Source organism: Nyctibius grandis, chromosome 30 (assembly GCF_013368605.1).
Source record: "Nyctibius grandis isolate bNycGra1 chromosome 30, bNycGra1.pri, whole genome shotgun sequence".
Classification (NCBI taxonomy): Eukaryota; Metazoa; Chordata; class Aves; order Nyctibiiformes; family Nyctibiidae; genus Nyctibius; species Nyctibius grandis.
In genome coordinates, this window is record NC_090687.1 from 5,644,493 (window position 1) to 5,663,511 (window position 19,019).

The 19,019-nt window shown below is 44.2% G+C and overlaps 1 protein-coding gene across 1 annotated transcript; it reads left to right on the top strand.

Annotated features, from left to right (window-relative positions):
- The first annotated feature begins 220 nt into the window (after positions 1–220).
- Positions 221–17,962, top strand: DCAF10 (DDB1 and CUL4 associated factor 10). The gene is made up of 7 exons (XM_068420226.1): positions 221–516; positions 4,730–4,843; positions 8,580–8,777; positions 9,205–9,407; positions 10,224–10,334; positions 11,489–11,634; positions 13,040–17,962. The coding sequence occupies exons 1-7, from the start codon at positions 221–223 to the stop codon at positions 13,406–13,408; spliced, it is 1,437 nt and encodes a 478-aa protein (XP_068276327.1). The 3' UTR covers positions 13,409–17,962.
- The last annotated feature ends 1,057 nt before the right edge of the window (positions 17,963–19,019 follow it).

Sequence of the window (19,019 nt, forward strand, 5' to 3'; positions counted from 1 at the left end):
TGCTGTCTGGGCCGCCGGCCGTGAGCGGGGCCGCGGCGGGAGGCCCAGGCCCGGCGCCCGCCGCCGGTGGCGGGGGGCGGCGGTCACGTGTCGCGGACGCACCGCGAGGGGCGGTCGCGCGAGAAGGCGGCGGCGGGCGGGGCGGCGGGCGCGCAGGCGCGTTGCCGCCGGCGGAAGGCAGACGGAGGCGCGGCCCGGCGATGCCGGCGCCCCGGGCACGATGAGCGCGAGGGTGGAGGCCCCCCGGGCGGGCGGCGGCCCGGCGGCCCCGGGGCCCGGTTCGCCCGCCAGCATGGAGCCGGCGCCGCCGCCCGCTGCCCCGCGGGCCGTGCCGGGGGGCGGCCTGTTCGGGTGGCTGCGCGGGCGCTGCCTGGGCCGCAGCGCCGCCGTGGACCCGGCGCGGGACACCTTCCGCGCCATGACCGGGCTGTACGGCTCCATCCAGCCCGCCGACTCCGTGTACCTCAGCACCCGCACGCACGGCGCTGTCTTCAACCTCGAGTACTCGCCCGACGGGTAGGGGCCGGGCGCGGCTCCCCCGACTGCCCCGCGGGCTGCGCCCGGCGGCTCCGCTGCCCTCGCTGTGCGCGGCCGGCCCGCCGGCCTCCGCAGCGCCGCGCTGGCCCGGCCCCCCGGGCGGAGCGGAGCCGCGGTGCCTGCAGTGGGACGGTGCCCTGCCTCCTGGCTGCTGCCCGCTGCAGAGCACCCGGCTCGGCTGCGCTGGCTGCGGGAGGGCGCGGGGTGTCCCGGCCTGCAGGGGCCGCGGAAGTCCCCCCACCCCCCCGGGTGCTGGGCAAGGCCCATGGCGGAGGGGCTGTGAGGGATGAGGTGGCTCAACACGGGGGAGACGGGGCTTGGCCGGGGGGGCCCGGTGCTGTGCGTTCCTGGGCCATCGCGCCGGGCACGGGTCACGCTGTGAGCCAGCCTCTTCTCCCGGGCAACTAGCGATAGGACAAGAGGACACAGCCTCAAGCTTGGCCAGGGGAGGGTCAGGTTGGACATTAGGAAGAATTTCTTGTCAGCAAGGGTCATTAGCCATTGGAAGGGGCTGCCCAGGGAGGTGGTGGAGTCACCATCTCTGGAGGGGTTTAAGAAAAGCCTGGACATGGCCCTTAGTGCCCTGGTCTAGTTGCCATGGTGGGGTCAGGGCAATGGTTGGACTCAATGAGCCCAGAGGGCTCTTCCAACCTGGTTGATTCTGTGCTGCAGGCAGGCAGGAGGCATGGAACAGCACGGGTGGAGCAGGAGAGTCGTGACAGAGAGGGCTCCCCAGGACGGGGTGCTATTCCCACTGCCCGGCTCCGTGGCAGTTCTTCCTGCAGGAGAAGGGGAGATGATAATCTGAGGCACAAGGTTGAGAACAGGGTGGTGGAACCGTTTCTTTTAACTCAGAGAAGCGTTCATGTGAGATGTCCTCAGAGCACTATGTTTAAAATGCAATACTTTTATTTATTCATTTAGGGTTCCCTGAATTCTGTGGGTCTGCACTGGCAAACGTGTCCTGCTGCACACTTGTGTAACAGCGTGGACAAAAGCAAGTGACAGTTGGACTCATTTAGAGTAAAAGATGTGGCACAGACACCAGCTCAAAGCAGAGTGAATTCAGTTCAGAGATACCTGCATATTGGTGTCTTGCAGTGTGCTTGTGTGTGAAGTCTTCTTGGCAGAAAGGCCTTGCAGGCTGGGGTGGTCTCAGTTTGGCTAGTCAGGATTGAAGTCTTCGTTGCCCTTGATGGCTAGTCTGCTTTTCTGTTTTCAGTGAGTTTTCATCAAAACAGAGTTCTGGTTTCTATGAACATCTGAACTGAACAATTTTGCCGTGGTTGTGCTGTAGAGCGAAGTTTCAGCTCCGTTTTTGTTCCTCCGTTTTTTGAAAAAGACAAAGTTAAGCTCTGGAAACTGTCAAAACCATTCTCAGGTGACTGTTGCTGGAAAGTGGTTTCTTTTGTAGATCTCCAGCCAGGTGTGTTTGAGGTTCCTGAGGCATAGGGTCCTCTCAGCTGTACGTAGTGTGAAGAGGACGGGTGGGATCGCTCTACTGGCTTAGCTGCAGTGACTAAATTGGAAAAATACCCACACATGGGTGTTCTGTACTGGTGTAGAAAGCCTCAGCTGCAGCAGCAGTACAACTGGGCTGTGGTTTAAGAATATTTGTGCAAGTTTCTGGCAAAAGGTGTTGTGTATTCCTCCTACCTCTCTCGTGCCTGATGCTTGTGAGGCTGCACAGTGAGCTAAAGCAGGGACCTTCGCTCTCCAAAAACGATGCCAGCAAAGAGGTTCCCGTGTCAAAGGGATGCATCCATGGACCTGGTGTTGCGTGTGGCTGCAGTGCTTGGCCCAGCAGACCACAGGGGGTGTTGGGTGTAGGTTAGGACCGTGGTGCTGAACCTTGGTTGCCTTAATACCAAATGAAACACTTGCTCACTTCTGCGTATTTCTCTGCTCGTTAGGCTCGGCTTAGAGCACACTCAGACCTGACCTAACTCGCGCTGGCCAGACCAGTCCTGTGCAGCGGACACTTATGGTCACTGGCAGTCAGGGGTGCTGCATCCCTGTTCCTTGCCCCTTCTGTCAGCTTCTGGCTCCTCAAAGCGCTGTTCTGGGGCCGCGTTGGGGATCTTGCCTTTGTGTGCTGCCAGTTAGGTCTGGCCTGCCTGTGGGGACCTTTGATTTTTTTTTTTTTCCTTTTCTCTGAGAAAAGCAGTAAATGGATACGCGGGGGTCTTCGTTTGGGGAAGAAAAGGTGCTTTTTTTTTTAAAGGAGGTAATGTCCTTGAAATCGTAGTTCCTAGAAGTTGTTCTGGATTTGGCAAGTGAATTAGGTGATACAGTAAGATACTAGATCTTGCTCTAGACTTTTCTGTGTCCTCAGAGTAGTAGTGGTAGCATGGTTTAATGTCTGTTGTGAAATTAATCTCAAAAAGCATGGATAACAATTAGTCGTGTTCCCAGCCTGAGTCTCTGCTAATGCACTGGTGCCAGTGCCTTGCTGTTGCTGCCTTTGACAATCACTTCCATAACAGCACTACTGCATTTAGAAAACAACACCTTCTGTCAGAGAACTCTTTTACTTTGTGGTTAATAGCACGTGATGTCTGATAGTATTCCCCTGGCTTCTTACTATTTCAAAAAGTAAAACTTTTAAATGTAAACTTTATAATATAAAGCTTCTAGTGAAAAAAGGACTCCATTGCAGAAAGGCTAGATATTTTAAATAAACCTTTGAATCAGTCTTATTTCTGCCTTTAGCATTTACTGGCTTCATGCTGTTCTGATACAGAAAAATGCAGGCAGTCAGCAGAGATGATTGAGGAAGGGTGCTATCCTTTAGAGTTTAGTTGAAAAATTCTACTCCTGAATATGCAGCCTGGATGTCACCTTTATGCTGCCGTTGGGTGGATGCCAAACTAAGCAGCCATCGAAGTCAGTGTTATGGGAGAAGGTGAGGAAACTGTACGTGCGTACCCCGAGGAAGTGGTTGCAGTTCAGCACTGGCTGCCTGTTACGAAGTGGTGGTGCAGCTGGGGTAACATCTGGAAACGTCTTGGGGGAATATTGTCGTAGTTGATAAGGGAGGGAGGTTGGAGGGGGTTGTTCCCGTATGCAGTCCTCTTTAAAGAAGGTTAATGCAGTGGCAGTGTAAAGGGCGGCTCGCAGCTGGGTGGTTCACCTGTATGAGCAGACTGCGCTCCCGTTCTCAGCACAGCCTCTGTCAGACCCTTGCGCTTTACAGAGCTCTGCAGCTGATTGTCTGACACCCTGAAAAGCAAACTACGGTGTCTCAGAACCCCCTGAAAAGCGTAGCCAGTGAATGGAGAGAGGGAGACCACGATATGGGCACAGTCGTGTGTGAAATCTACAGTAGAATTTCAGGGTAGATGAAGCCTTTCTACTCACTCTTGGGTGCTGTGGTCTTTTTTTTTTTTTTTCTTTTTCCTGCAACATTGAGCAAATATCCTCACATGAACAAAGCAGTGAGTTTCATGCCAGAGCTTGATTATTCTTTTTTCACAGACAGGAGCCACTGAGTCTGTGCACTGCACTGCAGTGATGGGACAAACCACTCTCAAGTAACTTCTAAAAAAACCACTGATGTAAATACACTTAACTGTGTGATTTAAATAATGCCGTCATAGGATCTGTGAAGTACATAGCTGTTATAAGGGTGGTGAGACCCTGGCCCAGGTTGCCCAGAGCAGCTGTGGCTGCCCCCTCCCTGGCAGTGTTCAAGGCCAGGTTGGATGGCGCTGGGAGCAACCTGGGCAGGGGGGTTGGAACTAGATGATCTTTAAGGTCCCTTCCAACCCAAACCAGTCTGTGATTCCATAAAACAACCACCTTGCATGTTAAAAAAAAAAAAAAAAAGTTAATTAAAAGGTCCTGTGGTCTGTCCAGTGAATGCACCAGCAGGGCATTGATTATGCCAACAGCCAGGCAGGAGAAGAGTCGTGGGTTTTCAAAAAGGAATTAGAGAAGTTAAATTCTCCAGAATAAAACAACATGCTATTTTCTTCTACGTTTTTTGTGTATTAGGTGCTTCAGAACAGACATCTGCAAGAAGGCAATAAAAAAAATATAAACACTTCTGCAGATTCCGTGCAGTGTAAACAGAAAACCAAGCTGAGTAACGGTGTAGCTGTGTTTCTGTGGAGACAGGGGATGGAGGTTAGCTGGGTGTAATTTATTTTACTGAATACAAATGTTTCTGCTTTGCACTGCTCCCCTGCAGGTCAGTGTTGACTGTGGCTTGCGAACAGACTGAAGTACTGCTTTTTGACCCAATATCTTCAAAGCATATCAAAACCCTCTCTGAAGCTCATGAAGACTGTGTAAATAATATCAGGTAGGTCACAAGGAATAAAAGTCCTCATCTTTTGTCTTTTCTTATGACGGCGTGGTAAGTTTTTGTTCTGTGCTTTCTTGGGGAGAGTGGGTTTTGTGAAGCCATTAGGCTGCAGTTTGCTTTGTCCCATTTTCTTTCTCTTCAGTGTTGGAGGTGGAAAGGGGAAGAGGAGGAATCTGAAAGTGGTGGTGGTATGTAATGCTGGCAGGTGGTTTTGTTGATGGAGGAGCTGCAGTTTATGGGAGAGGAAGAGTGTTAATGTATTATCACCTGCTTTAACTGGCCTCTGGAATGCCCTGAATGAATGTGGTAAATCAGACCGTAACACGTAGCGTGTGATTTACGTCTGAAGTGCAGGTCTGAGACTGTAGCAAGTTCAGACATTTATATGAATATGTCTGGTATTTTGAATCGTAAGAGTAATTGACACAGTTCATAGAAATTTCCAAACAAAGATTGGCTGCTTTAAATACCGGTGTGATATAGAACAGGTGGGAAAGCGAAATGGCTTCCCCAGTTCAACGTAAACTCAGTTTTTATGGTTTAAGTCTTTCGCCTGTTTCTCAGGGTGAAGTGGGAAACAGCAAGTGCAGGAACCTAAATCGTCGGTATTTTTTTGTGTAATGTTTTTCCTTTTAAATTCTATTATTTTTAGCTGTTCTGGGTCTGAGGACAGACTTTCACACATGAACTTAAGACACTTTTTAACCTTGTGGACAAGGTTGCAGCCTCTCTTCACTCAGATTCTCAAAGTAAAAGAAAGCCAACCTGAAAACCAAACACAAACCAGAAAAACCCAAGAAAACTAGAAGCAATCTGAGCATTTCCCACTCAAAATTGCTGAATAAAATGTAGGGTGCCAATGTCTTTACGTGTTCTTCAGATAAATTGATGTTTTTCACAACCTGCCTGTCCTCTGTGGAAGAGACTGAAGTTTTACATCAGTTGGATGTCTTTCAGGAAAGCTAAAGTAAAAGCTGGGGCTAGCTGACACAAATAGAAGAGGAGATGTTGAGAACATGCTTTACTGTAAGGGTATACAGCTTTTCACACATCTTGCATGCCAGTGGTTGTCCTTTAAACATGCGTAGATTGTAGATGAAGCTAGGTGAGAAATAAAGCCATGTTATCAAGATACCAGAAGGCAAAGGCAAATGGATTTATTTTGATTTTTATACATCCCTATTCAATATCAGACCCTTGCATTCAAACTGCTCTTGCTAGTTTGAATGTGAGTTAGTTTCAAGTGAGTTAGTCTGGATTGGGCTTTACAAAGAGCATTCTGTTGCAGCCTCCTTGACCAGTTGTCTGTCTCTGTTGCAATCAGCTGTGCTGGTCTTGAAAATTTATCTCATTCCTTGGTTGAGACCAGCATTGAAACGTCCTGCCACTCTCTTCTTATTCAAAGGATCTCCTTTCTTTCTGCTTTGTCTGTCTGTGAGGCTTTGTAAGTCTGTTCTTGGTCCTTAAATGTCTTTTCTCTATGTAGTTTGATTTACATAAAAACACCCATACTACCTACAAGCAGATAACTCTCAGATCGACTGTTAATCACCAGACTAAAGTCCTTCGTAGCAATGTGTTGTAAACTTTCTGCTTTCCTTCAAAATGCTTCTTAAAGGTTTATTTTGTCTTTGTAGGATAGTGGCATCTTTTTCTGTGTTTGCCTGCATGTCCCCATTTGTTTGTTGTTATAAACTTAGTTACAAGGAACTTAACTATACTCTGTAATACATGGTTAGTACAGCATTACCCGGGGTATTGTTTCTGCTTAATGAGCAGGACTCCAGGCACTATACTACTGGAGAAATTCCTTGTAATAAGCACCAAAAATAAATACCATTACTGCTATTACACTATAGCAGGTCCCTCAGAGGTGTATGTGAACAGGGAAGCATGTGTCGGTCAGTTTTATATGCCTGAGTCATATGCACCTTCAATTAGCTGATTTTCAAGTGAATCCTAGTCTACTTGGTTGTTCCCTGTGTGAAAGCTGTTCAATACCATTTGTATCTCCCTGTGTATTTCTTATCAAACCTGTTTGTGGTGGGTGAAGCAGGGTTGCCTGTAGCATCCAAGATAAAGGCAAATGATGGATTTGTACAGACAAGAGGTGTACTCTGTTTTACTTACGCCCTGGTAGTCTGAAATGTTGGATTCTTCCCATTGTAGCTGGTTATTTTTCATTGAAGTTGTTGCTATTTTTACTCGATGTAGCCTGGTTCTAAGTCTAAAAGATAAAATGCTCTTTCTTGGGGTAACTTAACCACATGTCTCTGTGTAGATCGTTCTTGCCTTAGTATTCATGTGAAGCTACTTCTTGTGTTTTTCGAGTAGGTTTTGTTTTCCCTTTGTGTCAGGTACAGCTTTTTTTTTCCAAATGCCTTCATCAGGCATGAATTCCAAACATAAAGCAGTATGCTTTCACCTCCTAAAAGCAGGGGCGTGCATAAATGGCGGTGGGAATGGAGTATGAAAAACTTTGGTCTGTGTAATGCAAACTAAATTTTATCCAGTGAGTTTCTCAGTGAATCAAGTAACTTGTCTAAGTATGCTTTCAAACAAGGTGTTGTCCTCACTTGGTGTTTCTGAAAAGTCTTGCATTTGCTTCAATAACCTCCAGACTCAATTTATGCAATTTATTTCCAAGCTGTGCGTTTTTAGTGCTGGTTCCAGCCCTTCCACCCACTTCTGTCCGATGGAGTGTTTTTACATCAGATATTCTTTCCTTCTGTAATCACTTGAAGGTGATCAGGCTGCCTCATACTACTTCAGGCAGGAGTGATCCATACCTTAAATTTTGGCTGAAGACCAGAGATTATCATGATAAAGAATTACCACCTGAGCAGGCTAAGTACTTAACCCAATCGATGTAGTAATCCAACTAGTATGACCCATATTCTGTACCACTTTCCCATCTTCTCCCAATATGACATCAGTGATGAGCATGTCATCTGTTAAGAGAGCAGGAACTCAAGGCCTGCTAGGTACAGAACATACACAGTGTGGATGGAGCACCGTGGATGTGATATAAATTCCCTGCTGCATAAAAGTGTGCTGTAGAACTGCAGATCTGTAAATACCTTGTGAACTGCAAGGCAGTGGGCTTGCTCGTCTTGTAGCAGTTGAAGTTAAACAGAATTTCATGTTGTATTGTGATTCAAATCCTCCAATGCATGTCTGTATTGAAGGAGTCCATAAATTTGGGTAGCAAATCTGGCAAAAATGGGGAAGGTAAAAGGCATAAATCACAAACAATCTGTGTTATCAGACCTCTGTTGCAGGCTCTGCCAAAGCAGTCAATAGGAATATCTTGCCAGTGGTCTAAAAGCTGGCCCATCCTAGGATGTTTTTATAACGACTTGGTAAGTTTAAAGCTGAGTATTGTCCAGATGGGTAACTCTTTAGTTACCACAGGGATTCTGTGGGAGCATTTGTTCCACTGGTCATTTGGTGGTTGTGTGATCTTCACATGATTCGTTAAAAAAAACCCAAAACCAAAAAAAACTTCTGCTGCACTTTTGCAGATTTACTAGTTTGCTACTACAGAGGTACTACTGGTTTGTATACCAACAGTACTGTTTATTAATGGAACTATTTTATTGGCAAATATTCTGCTGTATGTTAATTTTTTTTGCGTGACCACTCTATTTCTGTGTTAGCTTAAATTCCTGCTGAAGAATATTTAAATTAGAAAAGGCACTAAGCAGCCACAGTATTTCTCTCCCTTTTTCAGGTTTCTAGATAACAGACTGTTTGCGACTTGTTCTGATGACACTACCATAGCACTTTGGGATTTGAGAAAGCTGAACACAAAAGTGTGCACTTTACATGGTCACACCAGCTGGGTTAAGAACATCGAGTATGACACCAACACGAGATTACTAGTAACGTCAGGGTTTGATGGAAATGTGATCATCTGGGACACAAACAGGTACGTGGCTGTGTTCCTGCTGTTCTAGAACACACAAGGATAGGGTTCTTCTGTACCAGACAGAAAACCTGCTTCCTTGAGTGGTGCTATAATGCATTCCTAGATACTGTGATTAGTTTATAGCCCTTACCAAGAGCTTGCATCACCTTTATATGGTAACACTCCAGTAGCTAAAAAGAGAGCTTTTCTTGCTGACATGCCAAAATGTAGTTGTTCCTTTATAAAAAGTTCTGTCTTCATTGTTGTGGTGGTATGAAAATGTGACTTCTGCCATTTCATCTGATTTAAGTAGGATAAAGACGGTGCTCAAAAGAAGTTTTTGGATGAACAAGCATGCTTGGCACATCTTGGATGACTCTGGACATTATTAAGGGCTTGAGTCGAAGCTAATTGCAGCCGTTTCTTGTGCTTTTTTTCTGCTGTCCAGGTGCACAGAAGATGGGTGTCCCCACAAGAAGTTTTTTCATACTCGTTTTCTTATGCGGATGAGGCTGACGCCAGACTGTTCCAAAATGTTGATCTCAACCTCCTCTGGATATCTGCTGATTTTGCATGACCTTGACCTAAACAAATCTTTAGAAGTTGGCAGCTACCCAATTTTAAGAGCTAGGAGGACTACATCAAATTCAGGTGAATGCTTGTGGGAAAGTCTGTGGCAGCTTCTGTGTCAGAGGTGTTTTATGGGAGACTCTTAGCTAGCTGAAGAAGGCAGAGGTGGAGCTGGAAGGATTCTGCCAGGGAACTCTTTGGCATGGTAGCTGCTCTGTTTTTCAGGGGTCCTGCACATCTGTACTGTTGAGTGGTATGTTCTGACTCAGGTACAGTGTCTAGGGTGATTTTTGGTATCAAGACTTTGGCGCTATAGGATATAGTGCCTGTGGAATTTTGTCACCTCAAGCTGGCAATCTGTAGTTTTATTTGTCTACTGTCCTTGGTCTTGTAATAAAAGAATGTTAACCCACGCTGAGTGGGCTGACTGTGTGAGCTCCAGCGACTACTAACGACTGTTGCGTAGTGGTGTGGTTGCTCTCCACAGCAGACCTGGAAGAATCACGTGCTCTGAAATTTCACTGCTTGCTTCCTCCTGCTTTGTGGCAGTAACAGAGCACATTACTGACAGAAACTCTGTGATTGGGAGTGTCAGGATATAAAGGGAGCGGCCTGGGGGAAAATTCATACTCCAGCTCCTAGTAGTGACAGTGCATAAGAAGGAAGGAGTGCAGCTCGCCTCCTATTCCCAGTAGAGTTTGTTGTGCTGGCAGTTTATTTGTATGAGGCACAAACAGAATGGTACTTTTAGACTATAAACTGATCTTGGAGAAGTGTTTTCTTAGCAAGATGCCATACCCTTACCCTTAACGCTTCAAAGGAGCGTTAAGTGAGGGACGTGCATAGTAAGCGGGCTGTGCTTAGCTGTTACGTTCACGTGGCTGATGCTGTTTGCAGACATAACGTCATCAGGTTCGTCTGGTCCTCGAGCTGTTGGTTCACCAGGTCACCAGAACGATTCATGTCCACTGTCTGAGAAACACATGTCACGGTCTTCCCAGCGAGAAGGTAGGAAAAGATTTAAAAAAAAGAAAAATCATGGACTTTGACTCATTGTATCCAGAAGGGGCCAGAGGATAATAGTGAAAAACTGTGGTTGTGTCTCTGTGACGTTTAAAAGAACAGTGTTGCTATGACTTCTGTTAAACCAATAAAATACCATTGCACACCATGGTCTGGAGATCTAATAATTTTTTTTCCAATAAATCTCATAACAGCAACAAGTTCTTTATTTTATATTAGTACATTATTGTTGTTACGGAGAGGTGCTCGCTTTTCCTTGTGGTTTTTTCCTCGAACAGAGTTTGTATGAATGACCTTTAGGGGAAAAAAGAAGGAAAAAAACGGAGCAGAACATAGCTATGTTTTGCTTTTTGTTTTTCTTAATGATGGGAATATGTATCTGCTGTTTCTCCATGAGGGGTCAATAGCATGGAAAAAGAGTATGCAAACAGGTCTTAAATGTGGGTTACAAACCAAGTCCTACCTAGCTACAGAGCTATGAAAACTGATGCTCCTGTGGTGAGCCAGCTTCTGTGAATCCAGGGTACGCTTTCAGAGTGTCAGCATGAGCTTGGCAAACCAGTAAATACTTTGTGAATCTCATGCAATTTAAAATAAGTGTAATGTTAAGTTTTAACTACTCATGTTGTCAGATCCTCAGGCATACTTATGAAAGAAGGAGGCTTATCTGGATGCCTGGGCATGATTTACCTGTGAAAAGCTTTCTAGGGGTCGGGGAGGGGATGGGAGGCCGGCTGCATACAGCTGAGCAGAGTTTGGAAGGAGTTTGGAAAGGACATCACACACGTTTGAGAACCAGTAGTTCTTACAAAAACAACACACTTTAGACTTTAACGATAATGAAGAGCGTATGTCTGGGAAGTTAACTCTGACTTAGCTCACAATATGAGGTGATTTAATGCAGGTCTTGGAAGGCAAATTTCAAAAAAGAAGCTCTGAAATCAGGACAGCACATTGGCATTAGCTTCAGTTGTTCATATAACCTCTTTTGATTGATCCTTTCATAAAGGTGCGTTTTCTTCTAGCAGTGTTATGCAAGTGTCATGTGTTTGACCTAGTTTCAGCAGGAGACTGATGAGAGAGAGGTGAAGATCAATGTATAGATGTCATTGAGACTTACAGTTGACTTCCCCTTCTAGGTGGATCACCTAGGAATAGTCTGGAGGTCTTAACACCAGAGGTTCCTGGAGAAAGAGATCGAGGCAATTGCATTACATCACTACAGCTACATCCAAAAGGGTGGGCTACGCTTCTTCGGTGCTCAAGTAACACAGATGACCAGGAGGTAAAACAAATATGTTTTTTTAAAAAATACATTGAGTAGGATGTATCAATCATACAACTATATCAAAATTTCCTTGTTTTGGGGTAAATTTGCATATGAATAAATTGTGCACGCAGAATATTTTGAAATACCTGAGATTTCATAGTAAAAATTGTAGCCTTTTAATACAGTATAGGAAGTATCAAAATTGCTTTGAACTTAAAGTCCAGCCAGAGCCTTCAGAACACCTGGATTCCCCCAGATGATCCTCTTGCAAACAAGTTTTTTTTACCCAGTGTTATTTCAAAATTATTGCTGTGACAGTTGTGCAGACCACTCTGTTTTCAAGACACAGAGGTTTTGCATTTGTTTCCCAAAACCACAAACAATTCCTTGAATACTTGACCAATAATAAACAGTTTAGTTAATTTGATAGCTGATGTCAACTGGGGTTTGTTTGGTGGGGTGTGGGGTTTTTTTTGTTGAATTTTGGTGGGTTTTTGGGGTGTGGTGTTTTGTTGTTGATTTGTTTGGGTTTTTTTTTCTTAAGAAAGCCACTCTTTTTAATAGTAATTTCTTACAGACGTGTAGAGGACTGAATGGAAGCTTAGCAGATTTGCTGTAAATTTTAATGCTCGTTCTGTAAACTTAAAATGTAACCGCTATACAACACTGAATTTTTTTGAAAATGCAAATATTATGTTGGGTTAGTTGATACTGACAATTGACCTAGTTATAATTTCCCATTGTCCTAGTGTCTGCCTTTCTCTCTTCTATTAATATTCATTAGTATTCTTCCCTTTGTTTATTTCAGTAGAATACATAGAACTAAGAACACTTCTTTTGTCTTGTGGTGGAAATTGAATCTTTCAACACGATATAAACTTTGTCGTAGAGCTCCTTCTTGTATTTGGCTTGAGATTAAATAATTAGGTTACACGTTAAAATCTCTGGCTGTCTCACAAGTAACAAGATGGCTATAGAGCTGTTCATAACATTCCTTCAAAAATATACTTCCCTCTTGTTTCAAGATTTCTTTCCTTTGAAGTTAAGGGCACAAAATGCCAGCGGTCAATTGTAAATCACAGTAGGCTGAGTTCTACTTTATTGTAGTTTTCATTTAAGTGTTTACCAGAGGATTAGGCTTTGCTCTTCCCAGATAAAAACTAGATTTAAAAGATTATATCTAGCATCCATTTAATTAAAAAAGCAGCTGTGATGCTAGACAGCTGTTTTGCTCAGTTAGAAGCAGAGGAGATGCTGAGGAACCGGCTTGTTTTCAGTGTTTCATAGTAGATGCCTATCAAAGAGAAGTTTAACCATAGCATTGGTCATCCCTGTGTTACTCATCACGCAGCGGGCGGGAGGGAGTATTTTCAGTGCTCTGCTTTTCTTTCAGTGTTCCTTTCTCTGCCTCTCCCTTTAGTGGACTTGCGTGTACGAATTCCAGGAAGGAACCCCTGTGCGCCCCGCCTCGCCTCGTTGCTCCCTGCGATTGACTCATTGCATTGAAGAAGCCAACGTGGGCCGGGGCTACATCAAAGAACTTTGTTTCAGTCCCGACGGCCGGATGATTTCGTCCCCGCACGGCTTCGGGATCCGCTTGCTGGGCTTTGACGCGCGCTGCAGCGAACTTGTCGACTGTTTGCCCAAAGAAGCCAGTCCCCTGAAAGAAATCCGTTCCCTCTACTCTCACAACGACGTGGTACTGACAACCAAGTTTTCTCCAACGCATTGTCAGATTGCCTCGGGGTGCCTTAGCGGACGTGTGTCTCTGTATCAGCCAAAGTTCTAGGCACATCTTGCATCAACAGGACGTTCAGATGTTTGTGGTTTTTACTTCAGTTTAGTTGAAGTGTGTTCTTTCTGAAATCTCCGAACCCAGATAAGATCATAGTTACTATGATCTGTGAACACAGCAGTGGAACGAGTTTCCAGCCCAGCGCTCTGTGCGTTCTCACGCTGCATCCACAAGTCTGCTCCCACGCGCTGTCTTTCCAGCCTCCCAAGCAGACCTGTGCTCCTGCTGATCCTGTGCCATCGAGTCATTGTTCTGGTTTGTTTGTACCGTAGTGGTTGTTGATGATTTCCTTCAGTACAACTTGAAGTGGGTTATTTGAAACACATGTGGAGTGCGCAAGGGTAGCAGCTCAGCCAAAAGCCGCCCAGGCTCCCGGGGCGCGACACCTCCTTGTTCCAAAGGAGTTGGACCTCCTCACATACGCTTCCTTGGCCTTTTCTGTTGCTGAAACTACTATTCGGTGATTATTAGATAATGAGCTGCTTTCTGTGTAACTAACACAGTTAGTTACTGTCGTGAAAAGAAAATAATATTTTGTTTTCGTTTATATATTAATTTGGTTGGTTGTGATTGGCTAGAAAAATGAGTCCACTTCCTGTAATGTTTTGCTGCAGTTAAAACGTTTGGTTTTCTGTGATTGCATATATTGTGTTTATTGCCAGAAGGAAGAGGTTCTGGATGCAGATGTAGCTGCACTTTTTCCTCAGAGAATTTAGTAGCAAAAGACTGGGGCAGGAAGGCAGGAGTTGAATGTGTGAAGACCCTGCTCTGTAATCACTGCAGACGAACTGTTTGGATGTTTCATACGATGGAGGTGTCCTTGGTCGGCCTCTCCTGGGCAACTTTGACTCCTCAGTTGTTGTAGGGAGCTTTCCACATCAGTAACATAAACCTTCATCCCACGTTTGAAAGTTAAAAGTGCAGATGTTAAGGCTGTGTCCCACCTGGCTGTTGGTCCACACCTCGCCTGCACCATTGCTGTGAGAGGAATTCATCCAGGACGTGTCCCTAGCATCACCAGATAAGCCTTTCTTCACATGTACTGTCAGTTTGGGTTTAAAGCATGCCTGTCTACAGTGAGATCTGTTTGGATTTAACCGGGCTTATCGTAAGATGTGAAAAATGTTCACCATTAAACCACATATTAAGTACAAATGCCAAGTTTTAGCCCTCAAGTTAATATAGCTCACCTTGTAAATGCACCGTTATTTCAGTCTCATACTTCCATATCAGTTTATAATATTCTCATCGCTTTCATATTCCAAGATCTTTTTTAGTATTTCACTAAGGTGTTGCTGACCAGTCACACACTCAATTGAACAGGAAACTTTACCTAAAAAGGACTGGTGTATTTTGGTGTTCAGGTTCACTATCTCTGCCTCGACAGAGCGTGCTTTTTAAAAGTTGACTCTTATAAAGAGTGTTTGGGGAAGAAGATGACATGTGTGAAGATGAGATAGCTGGAAATATATAAACCTGGTGATCCTCTTGTAGTTTTGAATTTGTGTAGGTAGCATGCTCTGGGTCTTGATGGAGATGTTGTTGAAACTTCAGGCTCCTCTGCATTACGAGAAAAAAAAAAATCTTAAATTTCCTCTTTTGGAGAATTTCTTTAGTAATGCAAAGCCTTCAATATTGGGTATTTGGTAATCTGAGGATTAGTCAGTTACTTCTGTATTGGGTTTTCATCACCTCTGGCAACTGTCTGCTGAAGGACTACATTCAAGTAGTCAAGTATGCACAGCTGCCAGACTTCCTACTGTGTGGTAAAACTCCTAAACTTTCTTTTCTCATGGGTTTTTAACAGAATTATTTAGTGTCTCAGTAGAGTACCATCCCAGCTGGAGGAAGAAGAATTAATTTTTAAAGTAAATATACTCAGTTAACTTAAAATGCAAATAAACGCCCATAGTTTTCTCAGACAGCAACTTACAAGCTGAAAGGATCCAGGGCATATTTTCTGAGCAATTCTGTTGTTGCTGAAACTATTGTCTTGAACTCCAAAGCAGACTGATGAAATCGTAAGTGAAGAGAGGTGCCCTGTTTTCTAAAACAGACTGCTAACGAAGTTTCCTGTTCCTGAAGAGTTTTGAAACAGAATGTAGTGAGGCACTATGAGCCCTTGCATTGCTCTGCACTCTCTCCGTTCAAAGTTGTGGCCTGTTAGTAATAAACAGGTCCTCCCTCCGTTCCTGCACTGGGCCATGATGGCTTTTTCCCCAAGCACTCAGTCTCCACGCTTCTAGGCTGCTGTTTTCTCATCTTAATGTTTCACTAAACACCATTAAAGGGACTACAGGTGACGTTTCGAAGAAATCTTAAATGCTTTTCTCACAGGCTTGAACCACATTCGTTCTGGAGGGAAAGAAGCACCTGTGAAATCAAAGCAGTTCTTGGGTCTGTCTGTTTGTTTGTTTTCATAGCTGGTTTTGTTTTTTCCTCTCAGAAATTCCTTGAACTGGCAGATTGCTTGTGACTTTAATTCTATGCCTGTTAATATGCACTGAGTGTTACTTTTTTAATTCTACCTCATGATACGCTGTTTTTTACAAGAGTATTGTGCTGGAACGTTGGGCACTAACTTTTTGTATAAAGAACTGTTACTCCAAAGCAACACACATCATCACATCTTAGATACTACCTGCGATGCGCAGCATCAGGAGTGGTGGGTTGACCAGCCCTGCCCAGCTCTGGAAACCAGGGCCACGAGCGTAGGACTGATGCTAAAAGCTGACCTGGTTCAGGGGTTTGATCATATGTCGATGCTTTTGTCGTGTGTCTGGCAGATGCATTTTAAGACAGATTCTGTCCATGTATGCTGTAGAAATGTTACCTAGTTCTTCTCATTACGTTTGTAATAAGTTTGAATTAGAATAAGTAGGTAATCTTAGATTTTGATCATTTGATTCCTCCTTTTCAACAGTACTTGGAAATTTTCAGTGAATGTTAATCTGTTTTTACCTGTGAAGTTCACGTCACACTGAGACACTGTTCAGTAGCTTATAACTGATACGCCTTGCAGTTGCATCTTGGTGGAAGGAGTGATTTTCAGTTGTCTTTCTGAATAATATTACTGAATTCATGGAGTAATTTGTTGGTGAGCTTTGGATTATTTCTAGTTAGGCAAAAAAAGCTTTCTCGTACTGTTGTTTCAAAAGATGAATTCTTATCCTTCGAGAACTACGTAAAACTCTCTGAAACAAATAAAAGGAAGTGTTTCAAGTGGTAGATGAAAGACTGCACTGACAGCAAAGTGTGGTAGTGGCTTATACCAGAGGTTTCTTTAAACTGGTTTACTTTCGACCGCTCAGGTGTTACATCACTTGATGAATTTTACAGTATTTCTGCTGAAGACAGAGCTCTCCGTTTGATTGCAAAGCATACAGTATGTTTTTTAATTGCATGGTTTCATATTCATCAGCTTCTGTAGTAAAAGACTTCTCCACTCACAGCATGGCTGATCAGCAGATGAACTGCAAAATTAAGTTCTTTATAGGAATGTCAACGTACAGCAGCGTCTACAGGAACCAAACTAGTGTTAGAAGCTAGTAATCCTTCTGTGATAGTCCAGTGACCATGTTGTGGGAGTAAATGCATTTTCTGAGTATTCCGTTAGAGGTCAGTCTTTAAATCACTGCAGCACTGTTAGACATTTGTGGGGAGGGGGAGAGAAACTACTAATGGGACTATACAATGACACTCATGTACATGTACTTTCTCTGTACGAGGTGTGTGTGTGTTTATTTCAGTATATATACAGCCACGGGGCGTCAGTCGACTTGTCAAACGTGGGGTAGTTCAGGGAAAAATGTAACCTCCAAACAGAACTATTAGGGATAAGAAAAGCACAGTGATACAGACACACACACACACGTTTGTTTGCACTCTTGGAGTCTTGGTAAGGACAGTTTGATTGCCTGCGACCACAATTAGAATGTAAACATCAGGGTTTTCTGGGGTTTGGGGCGGGAGGTGTGTTGGTTGATTTTGGTGGGTTTTTTGTTTGTTTGTTGGTGGTGTTTGGTTTTTTTTTTTTAATTTGAGTAAGACTGAGGTGGAGAAGGTCCTGATACCATAAACCATGGGTCTGTTGCTCTATGAAATGTGAACTCTTAGAAAAAAAGAAATACACTTGCCAAATGAAAGCTTTTAAAAAAAATCTAGTTTACGAGATTCTAAAAAAGTTGGAGTAAAAGGAAAAAGTCAACAGCCCGTATTTTTGTCCTGCAGGAAAAAGAAACTTCTCATTTCTTGATCTTAGTCAAAGGTGCATTTTCTTAAGCACTAAGTATCTTCAGTTAAGTATAAGGTTTTTACTACAAGAACAAATTGTGCATGTAGAATATTTTGAAATACCTGAGATTTCATAGTAAAAATTGTAGCCTTTTAATACAGTATAGGAAGTATCAAAACTGCTTTGAAAATATTGTACTTGCAGCCGTACAGTAACTTACTATTTGTGGACAGTTTGTCTTGCTTGCATAATAAATTAAACAGTTAATAATTCAATGAATTAAAATCTATTTTAATGTATTTATCTTACACTGACCTCTGTTCTGTAATGCTGAGTGGTTGTTGTCTGCTCCCTGCAACTAAGAGGAAAAAACTGCTTAGAGCAAAGCAAACGTGCATCCAAGTCCCTTTCCCCCCGTGGGTTTCTTTCCTACAGGCATGCTTGTGGCTCACGAAGCCTAGAAAGCAGGACAGATGTTGGGGCTAGTATGATAATTACAAACTAAGTGTAATTAACCATTCCATTGCCTGAGACAGCACCTGTAGGGTAGAGAGCCACAGCATCACCTGAGGAGCAGAGGAACGTCACAGTGTCACGCAGGACTGATGGGGCACTGCACGCTCGGGGCACGTTGTGCACGTCACCTGGTTATCTGCTGATGTGATTCCTGTAAACGAGGCCTCAGCAAATGCAGCAGCAGCACGACATCTGCGTTCAAATCAGAAGGTGGATTGGAGTTGTGGCAAAGGAATACAACCTAAGCAGCTGAGGGAGTGAGCACACTTTGTTGTCCCACTTTGCTATGAAGGTGGTTAACACTAAGCTGCTGCCGCAGGTCTCAAGCTTGTGTGCTGAAGACCCAGCTGTAGTGCTTTTTCCATCAAGTTTTCCTGAAAAAATGAGAGTCAAAAATTTGATTCTGAACCTCTGATCCATAAACCAGCCCTGGTTGATGCAGACCACCAGAGCAGGCAGTGGTAACAGTCTGGACCCTGCCTGAACTAATAAGCTATATCCAGTTTACCTACCCTGATGCTGCAGAAATGCTATTTGGGATTGTCAGCGCTCGTGGCTTTCTCTTGTCCCCTCATACACGGCGTAATAAGTAAGGGGAAGGCTGTCTCTCTAGTTGTTAGAGATGTGATGGCGTTAGTTTCTATGAGAAAAACCTAACTGGACTATCACAACTTGACTGACATGATGTTGGTTTCTCATTGCTGTTACTGAAGCCTCTTGCCTTTCCCCCCACGCTGTCATTTTAGACCTGCTGAGAGCTGTTGCCTTCATGTTAGTTTACTTTCCCATGCAAAAGCCTGTGTTCTCACAGAATCACAGACTGGTTTGGGTTGGAAGGGACCTTAAAGCTCATCC

What these genes read in the sequence shown, in the direction of transcription:
- DCAF10 (XM_068420226.1), top strand. Translation starts at nt 221, where the DNA reads ATGAGCGCGAGGGTGGAGGCCCCCCGGGCGGGCGGCGGCCCGGCGGCC. An exon ending in GAGGACTACATCAAATTCAG is followed by an intron (nt 9,408 to 10,223) that starts GTGAATGCTTGT and finishes TGCTGTTTGCAG; the next exon opens with ACATAACGTCATCAGGTTCG. An exon ending in ACGGTCTTCCCAGCGAGAAG is followed by an intron (nt 10,335 to 11,488) that starts GTAGGAAAAGAT and finishes TTCCCCTTCTAG; the next exon opens with GTGGATCACCTAGGAATAGT.